Source organism: Enoplosus armatus, chromosome 2 (genome assembly GCF_043641665.1).
Source record: "Enoplosus armatus isolate fEnoArm2 chromosome 2, fEnoArm2.hap1, whole genome shotgun sequence".
Taxonomy (NCBI): domain Eukaryota; kingdom Metazoa; phylum Chordata; class Actinopteri; order Centrarchiformes; family Enoplosidae; genus Enoplosus; species Enoplosus armatus.
In genome coordinates, this window is record NC_092181.1 from 8,408,271 (window position 1) to 8,425,754 (window position 17,484).

Below are 17,484 nucleotides of genomic sequence, written 5' to 3' on the forward strand. Positions count from 1 at the left end.
CTGCAAGGGGTGGTTACATAACACCAGGCAGATAACAGGAGACGTCTTTTGGGGGGAGTGTGTCACTTTTGAGCTATTGTAAGTATTTCATAGTGATTGTGAAAGTAAGCAACACTGCCTAAAGTTTTCAATTGTACTCTTTCTAATGTGTTCGGTCTAAAAGAACACCAAAACAGCTGTAATGGAGCAAAGAGACAGGGGCACACTTCACACTACAAGACGTGAAAAAATCCTAACTCGTAGCTTCCCAGGTACAACTACTGCAGTTTTCATTGAATACAGTCCAACCACACCGCATCGTCTAGATTCAAGTCATAAAGAAATCAAATGTGTTTGCTATCGTCTTGACAGCTCTGATTAGTCCGAGGCTTAATCTTAGACTAGAGATTGGAATCGTAAATGTTGTACATGACTGCCCCTGGTAACGTCCAGCCAAGACAGAATCTCAACAACCAGTGTTAAATAGTGCCAAAAAGTGACAGTGTGTGGCTGGTTATAGCTAGTATGTACACCTCCTGTAGCTGGACTACTGCAGAAGAGGTTTTCAGTACTTTGCCTGGTGTTTATATGTCTGTCTGTCTGTCTGTGGACAGATTTTGTCAATGTGATAGCGTCACAACTGCGCAAGATGCAGTCACGAAACTTCAAAATGAAGGCAGAGTTCCAAGATGGGTGTGGTCCGAGCAAGGGTGCCAGAAGTAGGCGGGTAGGAAGTAGGGAAGGGGCCATTGGCCGCATTCAGTTTAAGTCGCCGATCACTGTCAATGGTCGTTCTTTATGGATGTTAACGCCAAATGCTATGCTACTACTAATTGACTACTGAGTACTCGTGTAGTGACATAGTAATGACTACTGAGTAGTAAAAAAAAAAATAGATTTAAATTTCAATGAGAATTTGACTTGGTTAAAGAAAGGAAAATGAACTTTTTACCCACGCCTTAAACCTGGGAGATCATAGGTTAAACATTAGTTTATGTTCTGACTATATAATTCCACAACTTACTAGGAAGAGTGTGTATTGCATTTGAGCACTGAGCACTGAAAGTGTTTCCACCAGTGTTTTCCAGCGGGATTAAAATCCCCAACAATCGTGAAACGAGTTAAGAGTTCACTTGGTTAATTTGCTGAGCCAGTTTCAAGGCCTGTTGGTTATTAGGCCGCCTGTTGTAATTGCTGAGCAGTGCCTCTGTTAATCTTGTGTTCACTCGTGTCACTCTCTTCCTCCTCGTGTTTTCCCCTCTTCCACTCCATCCAGCTCCGGGCATAAACCTGCTCGACAAGCGTGCCTTAATGCCGGCAGGGCCCCGCCGCTCAACAATGGTCATTAAATGTGTGGATTAGCCCCCGTTATTCAATTCAAAGTCACGCGCACACACACACGTTCAGTCACAGTGAAGTCCCCCTTGGGGGGTGCAGGCAGTGAAACTGATTCTAACAGGAATGGATGAGACGTTTTGGTCGGTGAGGGGGCAGTTCAGGAGTTGAAGCCAGAGAAAGTCGGTTCAGTTTTAGAGGCTTCATGTCAGAGGAGGCGGGTCGCTCTCTCCGCCCGACTGTAATGTGGGACAGTATTTCACTCTGTGCCTCTCTGCCTTGTCTTTTAGTCTCTCTGCGTGATAAAAGAAATCCCCGTTGGTGTGTGATTTATTGAGTTGGAGCGTTAAAATGAATCAATCTACACCACCGTCACCACAGTGGAACGCCCCTCCGTCAGGATGCGAGTTTGACTAGTGATGCTCCACGACAGTCTGAAATGGCCCAGTGAATGCCAGGGGGCATTATATTACAAACATTTCTCATAGATGAAGACAGACCAACTCACCTGGAAGGAATTCACCGCCAACATTTTGAAGTGGCGGTCCACAAGCTCCTCTGTCAGTTTTGTTTTGCCTGCGCCTCTGCAATGTTCCCAGGCCTTTATTTTTTTTTTAAGATCAGTGAATTACCTAGATTTAGTTTCAGGTTTTTGGGGTGCGGATGTCAGAAAATTTGGGGGTGAGACTAGGGGCTGCGCTATATTTCCCCTCTGCCATCTTGTTGCTGCATAGCCAGCAGCAGTAGTTGGAAAGTCAATGTTTGCTGTTGATAATGGAGAAGTCTCGCATAGCCAGACCTGTCCCCACACTTCAGAGACAGGTCTGACCCATTATCATTCTGGGATAGGCGGGGTGGGTGCTCTGGCTTGTTTGTATTTCTTCTAGGCGGAGCTAAGCCCAGGAGTCAGACCTGACGATGTAGTGGACCGTTTTGGAAAAGCGTCAACTCGTGTGATTCCCTTCCAGGTCTCTATCCAAAAGACAACAGAATCTCAATCATGTCTCATAGTTAATGCAATTTTGTGATGTACACGTCCTCTCTTCTCACCTCGCACCTGCACGTTGACCGGGCATCATGATCTTATCCGAGAATAGGCAGCTTCAACACAACAGGAGAGAAGTCCTTGTGTTGAATGCACTGCCTTTGTAAACCAATCTGGAATCAATCCAGACGGGACTGTTTCGAAAATGCCACCGAGTCCAGCTGTCTCTCTGATTTGGCCCCAACCCTAGCTCATACATTATGGATCACTGCAGAGGAAGACTGTAGGCATCACCACTGAAAATATATATATCTCTATATATATATATATATATATATATAGTGACTCAAACACGGTTGTCTCCGCTTATTTTTCAGTTATATCATATAATACTTCAAAAGATTTTAGTGCTCGTACATCCTGTTGAATGCACACAGAAAGGTATCGGGGTGTCACTAAGAAGCCCACTGATGTCATCTGCGTTTGTATGGAGAGAAGTTCGCTGCAGGTAATTCTGCCCCTCCGACAAAACACATTTGGTTCAGAGGAAGATTCAGATGTCCTGCTTCAGTGAGGTAACGTTTTCCCGAGCAGTTGAAGGCTTTTAGTGCTGAAGTGCTTCCTCTCCGTCTGTCTACCTGGAAGTGAGTCAGCTCCGTCGCCCCCGGGGGGCCCCTGCTGTCATTTCTGGATAATGGAGATGGAGCGCCGTCCTGGATCTGATCACCTTTTAATAGCTGCTCCTCTCTTTTCTCTTTGTCCCTGACCCACATACACAGACACACACACACACACACACACACACACACACACAGCAGGTGTCAGTCTCACTCTTTTGCATGCCACAGTGTGGACAATATGCCCTGTGCCACTGTGAAACACAGCATCTGCACTGTGCAATGTCACATGGTTGTAGCGTCAACAGGTGACACTTCATGGAGCTGGTTTTAAAATGACGCCAGATTAGATCATAGACTCTGAGGTCGTGTTCCATTTCAAATGGGTTCCATGTAAACGTGGGGGCCTCTGGTTGTGAAACGGAACAACGCGGGTCAAAAGTCACTGTTCCACACAAAGTCCATCTCTTCCAAAAGGAGTTTGACTTGCCGTGACTAGTCTTCACCTTGACTTTGCGTGCTGTCATCCTTGTAGTTGCAGTCGGTGATGCACTAAAAGCTTAAAAAACACTTCTTGAGTTTAGCCTGCAGAGGGCAGGATTCCTCAACTCTTTGACAGTCAGTGTGCAGACACTGGGTTGTTTCAGCAGAAAACAAATGTCGGTTACGTAGGGGGTTACAGGAGTTGGATATCGTCTGAAGTTTAACACTGCTTACTTGGTGATGAGTTCCAAAATAAATTACATTTAGTAGGAAAATGTCTTAAATTAACACAGTAGAACATCCTTGTCAACCGGTGGTTGGTTTGGGGAGCCATACACAGCAGCAGGCAGAACACACTGTCTTAAGCATCATCAGCCCTCGACCAGGTCTTCGCACCTTCGCATGTCTTGCACTACACGCTTTCGCTGACTTGGGCTTCCTTATTATGCAATTTCATTTAAATGCTCAGTTTTTCAGTCGTGACGATAAACAAATTAGGAAAATGAAAAGTGATATTTGAGGTGAAATCATAGACAACATTAAGGATTCATGTTAGACTGGCCTAGAAGACCAGAAGTCGACCGATAGTGGGCACAACAAGAACACTTTATTTAAAGAAGTGTGCACCCAAAAAAGGACAAAACAAATCACCCCTTTTGCATATTTATTTATTTATTTATTTTGGCCCAAAAGTATTGGAATTGTGGATAACCTTGTTTGTGAGCTCTCCGATAATCAGGGAACCGTACTGTGCATGTTTAGTTTTGAAGAGGATGTGCGTCTTTAGTTGGGGTGCGAGCCCAATATGGGTCAACTTTGACTTGTGTCCTGAATGGTTGGTCATTCTGCTTAATCAAACCTCATTCTAACACTCTTGCGCAGGTTAACGTGTTGGAAAGAATTTGTTCATGTCGAAAGGGGTGAGGTCAGAAAGTGACTGATTTCTGGCGGAATACCCCAGTATTATTGTTGTTGTTGTTACGGTCTGTTTTATCAAAATTACAAGTTCTAACATTCGAATTTCCTTTCTTCTTGCTGTTTTTCAGATGTTTTCAACAGCACACTCCTGAAAATGTGGAATCTTGTCTTCAAGATCCCTTAAGGGCCCTGCCCTTAAATGGATACTTTTCTAAATTACAGTTCTGCACTTGACAAGGACATTATGACTTACAGCCCTTTTGGAAATGCTGCGGCATTTCAAATGCCTAAGTGGATGGACTGCAACTCTGTGACATACTAAAGTAAACTAAACTATATTATGAAAACAAAAACAAAACAAAAAGAAGAAAGTTATCACATTGTAAAGAGCGACTGACCCTCGGCCTTCCTCACCCAGAGATGAGTGTTTCTCAGCCCAGTGAGGGTTTCCCTGTCAGGGGGAAAAGTGGATCCGGCATGAGGCTCCCTCTTCACAGTGGAGGGGACCACAATGGGAATGCTTTCCCAATCTCCTCTTCTTCCTCCTCCTCCTCCTCCTTGTCCTCCTCCTGTCTGGGGGAGTCGTCTCCTGAGTCACTGCGGAGTCTGAGCAGCCTCAGTGCGGGCCGGACTGACAGCCCACTGGACTATGACATGTTCGAAGTCACCCTGATGACCACGGTGACGACCAAAACGGACAAAATGACAGACGTTGTCATTTCTAAATGGGTGCCAGAGGAGGAAAGTAAACCAGATTGCAGCAACAACGTCTCTGCGGGAAAGATACAAACGGCAGCAGAGCTGTCGGAATCCAATGACAACTCTGTGTCTGTTTACCTGGACGCCAACAGCGGCGAATACCGCCAAGACACCTGGAACGGCAATGAAAACCTCAGCAGTGGAAGCAGTACCGGGAGAAGGCACGGCTCCTCAACTCCAGACTCGGACGCAACAGAAATCCCTGCTGATGATGATGATGATGACGACGAAGAGGAGGCTTTGTTTCTGTCTGTGAGCTCTGACATGGGCGTGCGGAGAAGCAACATGACCCTCACAAACTCGACCACTCAATCCAGTGACGGCCTCATGAACCTAGATGGCTCTGCTGACGACGAGAGGTCAGAGCTGGTGTTAGGAGGACCTGAGGTACCTGACGACGAGAGGTCAGAGCTGGTGTTAGGAGGACCTGAGGAAGCTGACAACGGGAGGTCAGAGCTGGTGTTAGGAGGACCTGAAGTAGCTGACGATGGGAGGTCAGAGCTGGTGTTAGGAAGACCTGAGGTAGCTGACGATGGGAGGTCAGAGCTGGTGTTCGGAGGACCTGAGGTAGCTGACGATGAGAGGTCAGAGCTAGTGTTAGGAGGACCTGAGGTAGCTGACGATGAGAGGTCAGAGCTGGTGTTAGGAGAACCTGAGGTAGCTGACGATAGGAGGTCAGAGCTGGTGTTAGGAGGACCTGAGGTTGCCTGTCCCCTTGGTCTAGTGGAAAACCAGGCAGAGCCTCCTGCCTCTGAGGACCTTAGTGAAACTACCCAGATATCATCTTGTCCCTCCTCTGCCAATCCAGCTCAAGATGCGAAGGAAGTCTCATCTCTTCCACCTGAGGAAGCTGAAAAATGTGCAGTGGGCCCAAAACCCACCCAACATGACACCAGTCAGCCAGCCAAAGCAGCAAAAACCAAACCAACCACTGCTACTTCAACTACTCCCAAGACAGCGATGTCCACAGACACCAAACCAGCCAGTCTGAACTCAAAGAGGGAGAGAGTTTCCAAACTGGACCTAAAAAATGTCAAGGCTAAAGTTGGATCACGGTCCACCCCATCTCCACCCAAAACACCCAGCCAGGTACTGTAGTGTAAAATCAGGTATCAGGTATTGTACAGCTGTGTTCTGTCTAACATTTATCATTTCTCCTCTACTCAGCAGAACAAACCTGCTCCAGCCAGTGGAAAGAGAGGTGTTCCTAGGAAGGAGGAAGCACCGACTGGGGATGGGGGTAAAAAGCAAAGGTCATCTGCTGGTTCAGTCAAAGTGGCCGTGGTGCTGAAACCCATCAGAGGAAAGAGCAGTAACCTCAAAGCCAGCCACAAGCCGACAACCAGTGACTCGGCCCTGCAGGAGGAGAAGAGTGTGGCCATCAATAGAACGCGCTCCGCTTCGACGAGCTCTCTGGGGTCTGAGGTGGTTGAGGAAGAACCCCTGGACTCCTCTCTGAGGAAGGCAGTCCAGGGAGTGCCTGGTACACATGAAACAACTGAAGGTGTGGAGACTTCACATCCAAGTGAAAATGCTCATGAAGGGTCCGCGGAAGACCAGAGGGAGGGTACTGGAAAGGCTTCAATGACTGAGGCCGCTGCGGAGAAACCAAGGAGTCAGAGCAGGGTGAGTACTGTGAGCACGTCCGAGTGCGTTTTAAACTGAGCGCCTCTGCCTCAGACTCGTGTGTTGATCTATTCAAATGATTTATTTATTTTTAATTCAAATGCCAACAAGGGTCTAGAAACAGGTTATGCAACACAGCCATTGTCAAACTAAAAGTGTTTTGATATAACCTGATTGTTCAATGAGTGTTGAGGGTGGGGTGGGGGGGTGGGGGTGTCACTGGGTTTGATTGGGTCTTTGTAGGTGAGAGAAAATGGACATAGAAAAGCTCCTTTTTTGTTGATATAGAGCAACAAAGTGTATCCAGCGTGGTTATTTTTTATATACGAGCGCAGGTTTGTAACAGCTTTGTTTTTTTTTATTGTTACGTTCCGGCTTTGCAGCTCAATGGGAAAACAGCAGTCATGGTATGTGCTCCGGCAGGGTGTACGAGAGCTTAACATTGTCATTTAACATTTGCAGGTCGGATGTAGGTAGGTCGCAATTACGTAAAGTTCAGGAAAGTATAAAGTATATTCAGGACTGGGGAATTAATGAAATAATAGACTTATGCGCATCAGCCGTTTGTCCAAAGGCCATGAGCTTCAGTTGTCTGATGCCCGAAGCTGCATTATTATTATTATTGTTGTTGTTGTTGTTGTTGTTGTTTGGCATCAAGGCACAGCAGTTTAAAGTGTGCACTGTGCTCTGCACGAAGGAATGGCGTGTGTGTGTGTGTACAGCATGTGTGGTATGTGGTTGTTGTGTTTTGTTTTTTTTAAAGATCCAGGGACGGGTTTAAAACCTGCCCCAGCGTATTCTGTCATAGGCAGCCTCGGGGCTCGTGTCAGCACAGGTGAACTGTGCTGAAGTTCATGTGTGTAAAGCCTGCTGTAGATAACCAGCTTGTGTTTTCTGTGCGCCAGCCTTCATTTCGTAAAGGTTGTGATATAAGGTCGGACGTTGAAGAAGCTCAGACTCTTGTCACCGACCTCTCTTTGTTATTCACACTGATTGTTTGTCGATGTCATCCACAGTGGCATGAGTTTTTTTTCGATGTTTCGACGGTCCGTCCATCCGTCCGTCCACGTATCACCAAACAGAGCATCAGTTAGGCCCAGTCCGTCTGCCAGCCAGCATGTCAACACATGACTTAGCGTGTATTGGTATGCTACGCTAATCTGCGGGCTCCCAGCCTTTTGGCTCAGCCGGGCTGTAAGCTGCAAGGACACTCTGGAGTGTTTCATCTTTTCTGAATCAGCTCTGTGTCTGCTGCTCCGAGTGAGGCGGAGGTGAAGGTGATGGGGCAAAAAAAAAAAAAAAAGGCTTTTTGAATGAAAGCACGGGAGGGATTTTTTTTTTTTTTTTTTACTGAGAATGTCTCGACATAAGAATGGACTTGTGAACATTCTCCAACTTCTTTTTTTTTTTTTTCTCGCAAGTCCCCCGACCGCTCTGCTAGCGCAAATAGCTGAGCAATGACAACCAACGGCAAGTTTCTTTAAGTTGAGCCTTTCCTCTGAAAAGGCCGAGACAGACGCCAGACCCTCATCCACAAACTAACTCCATGTGTGCTGGTGTTTATAGAGTCAGTCAGAGGGGGAGGAACATGTGGGGGTGGGGGTAAGCCAGAGAGAGAGAGAGAGAGAAAAAATTGGCCTGGTCAGAGCTGGGATTCTCAAGGGGAATGTACAACACAATAGCAACTTTTTTTTTTTACCCCTCCTTGTGGTTGCAGCATACTCCCAATTTCCCCTCCTCCCTCTCTTTCCTTCTCTCTCTTTCCCTCCTCCCACTCTGTCTTAACACACTCTCTCCCTCACTCCTCCCCTCCGCTGCTTCACTGCCTCCCTCGCTTTCTCCACTCCACATTTCTGACTCCGAGCGGGGGGAATGGCTAACACCATGGTCTCGGTGCGCAGCTCCGAGCTGGGGCCCCTCGGCTGGGACGCTGTCACTAAACGTCAGCTTTTCCTGCAGAAAGTCTCCTCCAAGCTGGGGCCCAGTGCCAGGCCGCAGGGGAGAGGCGCCAGAGCGGACAAGGGGCCCTCGGGAGCGGCTCCACCTCCAGGGTCAGGGAGCGGACCTCCGGGACAGGGGAGCCCCGGGTCCAGGCAAGCCCAGAGTGATGGCTCCACGCTGGGAGAGGGTGGATCTCCAACAAGAGCGAGGCAGAGCCAGAGTCAGTGCCAGGGTGAGTGGATATGGTGTCTGAACTGTAAACACGCTGCACATGGAGTGTATGTCTGCTCTGCTCAAAAACACGCTTCTCAGCTCCGCTCTCGGCCTGTCAGGCATGTAAACTTGTGTGTGTGTGTGTGTGTGTGATGGAAGGAAAAACTCTGCTTCGTCTCTGCAGTAGACTCAGGAAATGACCAGGCTGACACTGCAGAGCTGCGAGTTAAAATGCCTTCCACATACCACTACACCACTCTCTCTCTCACACACACACACACACACACACACACACACACACACACACACACACACACACACACACACACACTGTTCTGCAGGGCCTAGCACACACTGTTGTGTGGTTTCTACACTGTCACATACAGTGAGCATGTTGCTGACAGACGGGCATGTACTGTTACTGTCTGCGTGTGTGTGTTGTTGTTGTTGATGAATTTGGTTCTCGTCATATTAGAGTGTGTTTCAGCTGCAGTGTTGCATAAGAGGAGAACTCCAAACTACTGCTTGACGCTCAGGCTGTGTGTGTGTGTGTGTGTGTGTGTGTGTGTGTGTGTCTGTGTGTGTGTGTGTGTGTGTGCAAACTGATTTGACCCTGCACTTCCCAGTCTGCCCTCAGAGGAAGTTAAAGAACAAACGGGTGACATTTTTCTCTTTATTGCTTTCGTGATTTCTTTCCTTTTTTTCTCTCCTTATCCTCTTTTTGGTTTTTCCGCTTTCTCCTCTCTTTCTCTTCTTTTTTATTTTTTTATGTTTTGAATCTTAATTTCATGTCAGTGTTTGTTTTCAGTTTGTGGCTTTCTGCGTGTTTGTGTGTGTGTGTGTGTGTGTGTGTACCATGCAAAGTGATTTATGCTGAATGGTGAAACGGAGAGGGCTGCTGGCGTCATGTCAGTCACATCCTGACATTATAGCCTGTAGTGTGTGTGTGTGTGTGTGTGTGTGTGTGTGTGTGTGTGTGTTTAGTAAATATAGTGTATGCTGCTGCTGATGAGACACTGTTGGGACACTCAACTTAAACATGGTATCCTCTGTCTGGCGTCCACCGGCCTGTAATTCCACTCGGTGCATGCCTATGTGCATATTGTGTGTTTGTCTGTGGATGAAGTGTGTGTGTGTGTGTGTGTGTGTGTAAAACCAGATCTTTCTCCTAATAAAGGTCACATTCTGATGGACAAAAGCTTGTCTGTCCTCTCGGGCTGACACACAGGAACAAACGGATGCCTCTTGACCTCCGACTGAGATCGCCATCAATGGATTCCTTTGAGTGTGTGTGTGTGTCTGCGTCGGGCCATTTTGAATTTGACTTGATTACTTCATTACAAATCTTCTCCATGTTTTACATCTGTACCTAGATGTGACAGGCCTTTGTAAACAGCACGATCAGCTTGTGAGATGTAGACCAGTCCAACCAGTCCACATTTTATCAAGGGGCCAGTTTAGGGTCAGGTCTTGCTTCAATAGATCGTCTGCTCGGCTCGCTATCCGTTAAGTTAGCTGCTTAGCGTTTCATCACGGAGCGGTTGAACGTGTCCCGCGGCCACATGGACCCTGCAGCGTACGCTTGCCGTGCTGATTCTTATCTTGACTCTTTGGGTTTTAAGGGTGGATGCGGTCACGTCGCTCAACCATTTACCGCCGCGGAGCACCCGCTGTGAGGCGCAACACCCGCTATGTCACGCAGTAACATTATCATTGTAGATCAAGCTTTGAATACGTTAAGAGTGGGACACGCCTTTATGTATAGCCGTCTGAATGAGTTGCATTTGCTGCCATGAGATCGCGAGCCAAATATTATGATCCGCAGACGGTAAGGCGGGTTTATAACACACTGTTCCCACAACGTATATATTTCATTATATTCACTGCATAAAAAACAATAACAGCACAGAACAATTAACTGTACAATTAACCCAAATAGTGAACTCAACACCTGCAGGACGTTTGTGTGAAACTAGCAATTTGTATAAAGCTCTTATTTCCTGTGGATATTGCAATGTATCCGATGATTTGTCCGTGTTATGATTCTCTTTTAATTTCACTATCATACATATTTGTTTAATAGCCCAAGCAGCCTGGCTTTATGATAAATAAATAAAGACATAAACTTCTAAAATAACTCTTACGTTTAGTTGAAATTAATTGAATGCATGAATATTATATTTTCTATATAAAAATTCTTACACCCTTAAAATCAAGAGGGCTTCATGACCACCGCCCCCCCCCATGGGGCTTTGGCGACCCCCAGTTCAGGACCCCCACCATTTGCCTTACATTACTGCTGACCATCGTCGAAGTGCACCATCTTGTTGGTGCCTTCAGGTGCTTGTAGGAGGCTCAGACAACTGGCACCCGAGTCGGCCGTCGGAAAGCATTTGCAAGCCACGGTCTCGGGGAATAAAACCCAGAAGGAAGAAACGGTCGGCCAACATTGTTGTCGTGAAAGAGAAGCTGTGAATTTGTCAGCAGCTGAACGTCTTTTGTTTTGTTTTTTTGTGTTTTTATAAAAGCCAGAAACTGATTATTTGGACTCAGACTGTCAGTTTACAGTTTGGGTCTTTTAGGTTTTATGGTTAGAATTAAGGTTTAAGTCTGGGATTACGGAAGGAATGTTGCCACTAAAGGCGCAGTCAGACAATCGCATGTCCGCGCGTGCGTGCGTGCGTGCGTGCGTGTGTGGTTTTTTTTTCTTGTGTATCAACAGTAAGCACGAGGCAGATCGACAGCGAGCCGGCTCTTACCTAACGCCGACTTCCAAAGGTAACCGATTCCAGCTGCTTTCCTTCTGGCTGGCTTTTCATCAGAACTGAAACCAACTGGAGCCAGATGTTTCCTGCCGGGCTCCGGCCGCAGCACAAGTTTTACTGCTGCTCTACCTATCGCCAACAGGGCTATTGTGTGTGTGTGTGTGTGTGTGTGTGTGTGTGTGTGTGTGTGTGTGTGTGTGTGTGTGTGTGTGTGTGTGTGTGTGTGTGTGTGTGTGTGTGTGTGTGTGTGTGTTAATGTGAGGTAATGTAATTGCGGCGAACACATGTAAACCTTTTTTTTTTTTTCCTCTGCCCTCTCTTCTCTCCCTTGCCGGGGCCGAGCTCATGTTTGTAGAAAGTCAGCGAAAGTTTGACACTTCAATGAAACTTTAATGATCTCTGCGGATAAGTGAGGCTGTCGCAGAGTTTCTAATCGGATGCAGAATAACAGCAGAAACAAGGTACAAGTAGTCGAGCAAATTGTTAAACCAGAGAAAACCAACGGCATTCTCAGTCCAGATAGAGGAGCTGTGATCCGGCGTCCTGTCACTGCGATGGTATGTAGTCCCCATTTAGTCAGCCTGTAATATGTCACAGTGTCCCTAAAACTGATCCGGTCCAAACGGTCTTCTGGCATTAGATCACCCTTTTTCCTTTTTTTTTGTTCTGAACAAAATCTGAAGGCACCAGAAACTCTGCTGCGGTTAGCTTGTTGTTGTTTTTCATTCAGAAAGTTGAGGTGGCGGTCTTAGCGTTCTTAGTGTGTAATAAAAATGCATCACTCAAAAGGCCAGAGAAAAAAACACTGCAGCGAGAGTAAAGACAAGTGGGACTGTAAGTTTAGAAGTCCCTAAACATGCCACGAGTTCGATTTTTGAATGGAATAGTTGTTAGTAGTTTTGACAGCTGCAGACGGTAACAAATGTTGGAGGTGCAGTGGATGGTGGAATAGTACAGACAGTGTATTGCTAATGCAGTACAAGCTCTGTTCCCAGTCAGTACAACAGTCCATCACACAGTTTTTAGACCACGTAATATTATTTCCAAAGCAAGTTTCTGAGTTGTGTCTGTACTGATGAGTAAAGTGGATTCACAGCCTTCTGTATTCTCTCTCTCTCTCTCTCTCCCAGGTATCCCCAAACCTCGCACCGCCGCAGAGCGAGCGTCGGCATTGGCCGCCCCGGGTCCCGCGACGTCCGCCTCCAAACCTGCAGCCAATCAGCAGCCAGCGCTGGGCCCACTCGGCCGACCCGCCGCGCCCACCGCCTCGAAGCTTCCTGTCAAGGGATTACCCACAAGCCTCAGTTCCTCGTCACCGGGAAACAACGAGGGCAACGGGGCAACAAGCAGAGGTGGGGTGCTGGTGTGTGTGTGTGTGTGTGTGTGCGTGCGCACATTTCAGACGAGCTCTCTTCCTCACACACTCTCGTTATCATCAGAGGTGGTTGTCTTTGGTGTGGTTGTTTCCCTTTCGCTGTGGACTTGTTGTGTTTCTCAAACACACACACACACACACACACACACACGTCATATACAATATACACCATGAGCTGCTAAGAGTGTACGGACGTGCACGAAGATTCTTGTACTGTACAAACTCATTCACTTCCTGTCTCACTCTGTTCTACACATCATCACCACCACTGGCCCTGGGGAATCTGGGAATGTGTGTGTGTGGGTGTGTGTGTGTGGGAGAGAGAGTGCGTGTGTGTGCACAGCCATATCCCCTCTTCCTCTGTGGAGGTCAAGGAGCACATGTGGTCAGGTTCAGGATACAGTGTGTGTGTGTGTGTGGGGTTCACAGCAGGTTTTACAGTCAGATGTGGTCGTAGTCCCACCAACCACTTTGTAATGACGTTTAACTTTTGACTTTATCGTCTCCCCTGGGGGGGGGTTGTTGTCTCGCAGCCGGGTGAAACGTAACACTCTCACTGAACACACACACACACGCTAAACATAAGATGCATAAAACATGATATTATCAACGAAAAAAATCAAACCATCCAATGAAACCACACGAAACAAAACACACACTCTCACATTTAAACGATGCCGCTCAAGTGACAGCCGCTGTCACCACCGCCGCCCACTGTAGATTCATCACGAGGTGATTCATCCCCAACGTTTAACCGTTTGGTGGCACGAGAGATGGACCTTTGGTGCCTTTTTTTTTTTTTTTTTTGGTCAGCTGTCAAGAGAAGGAAAGGAGTCAGTTACCACGGAAACACAACTGTTAATGTTTTTTTAGACTTAACATTAGTCAGGCTTTAGTTTTATGCCACTGTCTAACTCTACACCTCCACGTAAAGAAACAGCTGGATGGGGGAAAGGGGGGAAAGGGGGGGACGGGGGGGGTTTGCCATGATGTAATGAAGCGTGGGACCTCTCGTCTCTTCTCTCACTTGCACAGTAGCGCGGCGCTGGCTACAGTCCACTGGGTTGTTATGGTAACCAGATTAGACATTTCTAGTTGCCGTGGTAATGTTTGGGTTCCGCATTTAGTCGTTGTCAGAGAGGAGCGTCGGCGTAGTGCAGTTTCATGCGTTTCCGTCATTTCACAAACACACAGTAGTAATGACTCCCATTTATTTATTTACACCGTGTGTGTGTGTGTGTGTGTGTGTGTGTGTGTGTGTGTGTGTGTGTGTGTGTGTGTGTGTGTGTGTGTGTCAGCTGTCCGGATGGAGCTCCGGACATTTTCTGTCTCTGTGTGCGGACATTCAGGAAGACGCCAGTGTGTTAGTCTTGACCAGATCTGAACGGACACTGTCTCAGCAGGGGCTCCTCTCGCTGAGCGTGTGTTGGGTGGGTTACTGTCTGTGTGTGTGAGGAGAGAAATTACCGGAACACACTCACATTTAGTTTTTTCAAAGCACTGCTCTCTGCTGAACCCTCTTCCCACACACCGCCCCACTTTCACTTTTCAGTCCTGAGCAGCTCAAAGGAAGTTGGACAGTGATTTGGGCCTGAGTGATAATGTCAAGATGTGTCCATGATTACAGAGTCTGGTCCTCTTGTCTCTATATAGCGTCCTTATTTTCTCTATTAGATATATTATAATTCATTTTTTCATTTATTCATAAAAAGCTGACCCTAGTTCTGCTCTTCCGTCCACATAAACAATTCTTAGCATTTTAATATCTCCTGGATCCTCTCTCCTTCACGTTCTCCAGGAGCTCCAGTACCAGCAGGGACCAAGTCGGACGAGCGGCCTGGCAGAAGCGCGCTTCCCATGGGCGGCCAGGGCGCGGCACAGCCCCACCCCACCTGTGCCAGTGCTCCCGGTGACGCTAACGGCGTCGTCCCCGCCGCTCCGAAGCCTCCTGCCATGAGGAGCAGAGCTCTGTCACTGCAGGCCAGGACCACTGCTACAGGTGTGTGTGTGTGTGTGTGTGTGTGTGTGTGTGTGTGTGACCCAAATCCTCCACGCCAAGCAGATGCACAGATGACGCACCGTTAGCTTACTGTTTTCAATCAGTAATAAGATCCAAATGCTACACACGTTTTGAAGGCTGGTCCCAGTTTCTATTATGATTTTTAACTTTGAGGTTTTAATCAGACAAACTTGCATTACAGCGTCATGTCAAAGCGGAGCTGGTCAGATTTTACACTTTGATTGAACACCGCAATCAAGAGTTTCAGCCTAATGAGCAGCTCGCTCATCAGGCGTGATTGTGAACTGTTTTTATATGTGTTCAATGAGAATCAGGTGGGTCGTGTCATAGTGCTCCCGTAGTGGTTTGGGAGGCAGACCGGGGGGGTTGACTCGGTGAGAGAATGTGAGTGTTCTCGGTTTCCATGTGAACCAGTCAGTCGAAATGACTTTCCACCATCTTGGGCGAGTTTGTTGATGCCACAAGATTGCAGTTTATCTTGAAAAATAACTTTCATTCCAAACCCCCTAAAGCAGCAGAAAACATGGGGGGGGGGGACTCTACTTTAGCAAACATTTTAACAGCCAAGAATAAACAACTGCACCAAAATAATACATAATACAGTAGCAGTGTGTATTTAAAGAAACAGCATTATCCGTTGCATTTTTAATCAATACACTGAAGATTTACAGAAAATGTTAAAAAAAAAAAAGTAAACTGTGGAGAACAGATTATTTTTTTGCATTCTTTAAATTCTGTACATAAATGTAAACAAACGCTGACGCCAGCTGTTAAACACTGAGGACTGAAGAACAAGAAAAGGATGTAAACAATCCCCGCATCTCCAGTCTCAGCCGATAAACTCCGTGACCCCGCGTCTGAAACCGGGCCGGGCTTTTTGACCTTCTGCGTCCCCTCCGCAGGTCTGAAGGCCCCGACCGTCACCAACCACAACGCGGCTAAGGCGGCATCCGCCAATCAAGCAGCAGCAGCAGCGGCCGCAGCAGCAGCAGCAGCAAAGACGGCTCCTGCTGCCAACCAGGGGCCGGCGAAGCAGGCGTCCCAGTATCCCTTGCAAAGAAGCGGCTCAGCAAGACTCAGTCGACTGAACAGCGCGGGTAAGGATGTGGTGCGAGGTGTGTTTTTGTGTGTGTGTGTTGGCAAGGAGAGGTGTTTGCGTGCAAAGGGCTGCAGGTGTGTCAGCGTCTCAAAACCACATTGATCCCAGGACTCTTGGCAAACATCCAGCTACTACATGTGATTTATGTGTTGCTGATGACGCTGAAATGAAAGCACCTGAAGCGAGAGCAACGCTCTGCTCGGTGCCAAGCAGGGGTGACTTTAAAAAACGAAAACTAAAAACTTTTAAAGACGTCGCGGTTAACTTTCCACTATCCCTTCATGCGGCCTTAGCAGTGGGTTTCTGGTTCGATCGTAGATGAGTCTTCAGATGATGTGGCTCCAGTCGTGGCGACTTCTTCCCACCACCATGAGCCTGCTGTGAGGCTGAGACAGATAATCAGTAATCCAGGTCCACTTTTTATTTGTCCATTTCAAAGCAAAATAACACGAACAAGATCCAGTATATGCAGTTGATATGTTCCAAAACGAAGACATTTGCTCATGACTAATAGACTGAAAACCTGAAAACTGCAATCCATTAATTGCTTAAGTGCTGGATGTTTACGGTTCAGCTGCGCGCACACACACACACACACACACACACACACACACATACCATAGAAGCTTAAGCAAACATAATTACCACCCCTCTGCAGTCTCTGTGTAGTTATTCTAACGCTCACGCCGCACACGTGTTATCGTCTTTTTTGAATTTAGAGTGGAACCACGTTTGCATCTCGGCAGCACTTCAAGTTGGATTTCATCTCTTCGGAGCTGTTCGGCGCGCTGAAACAACCAGTTTCCAACCGTTTGCTCACTGGTTGAATTCCCCGTGCAGTCAGTAATGTGCGGGTGAAGTCTGCACTCCACACCTCCTGATGTCGTGTCGCACCAAAGGCTCATTTTGAAAGCAGCTTTAGAAATCTCTTAATGTTTCGCAGCACGAAAAACACTGGCCATGTTTACCGCGGTCCATCTTCTGTGCAGTGCTGCTGGCTTCCTGCACGCGGGGCCCTTGTGAAGCCAGGGCCCGTGGTTGCAGCCCCCCCTCCCTGTGTGGTGACTCTGGTCGGGGGGGGGGGGTGGCTCGGGCGCCTTGCTGCCTCCCCTCTGCTGCTGGAAGTCCTGGAAGTCTCTCTAGGGCCTGTGGCGGAGGAGCCGCTACTCACAGACTTGCCGTCACCCCCGTGATGGCTTAACCGCCACACACACACACACACAGGCAGGCAGGCCTACACTTCATAAGCCCCACACATGCATTTGATTCATACACCTCATTCACGCATGCCACAGCAGCAGCCCTCAGGCGACAGTGGTTAGCAGTACGGCCTTTCAAAGCACTCGGTGGCTTTCTTTAGCTCTTTTTG

At 47.6% G+C, this 17,484-nt stretch overlaps 1 protein-coding gene across 1 annotated transcript in view; it reads left to right on the forward strand.

Annotated features, from left to right (window-relative positions):
• The first annotated feature begins 4,737 nt into the window (after nt 1-4,737).
• The window catches only part of LOC139295483 (microtubule-associated tumor suppressor 1 homolog), a 33,938-nt gene continuing 21,191 nt past the window's right edge, over nt 4,738-17,484 (forward strand). The window contains exons 1-7 of the mRNA XM_070917681.1: nt 4,738-5,416; nt 5,681-6,165; nt 6,244-6,702; nt 8,662-8,875; nt 12,752-12,961; nt 14,768-14,997; nt 15,927-16,113. Of these exons, the coding sequence (XP_070773782.1) occupies nt 4,738-5,416; nt 5,681-6,165; nt 6,244-6,702; nt 8,662-8,875; nt 12,752-12,961; nt 14,768-14,997; nt 15,927-16,113 (2,464 nt within the window). The remainder of the gene's footprint in view (nt 5,417-5,680; nt 6,166-6,243; nt 6,703-8,661; nt 8,876-12,751; nt 12,962-14,767; nt 14,998-15,926; nt 16,114-17,484) is intronic.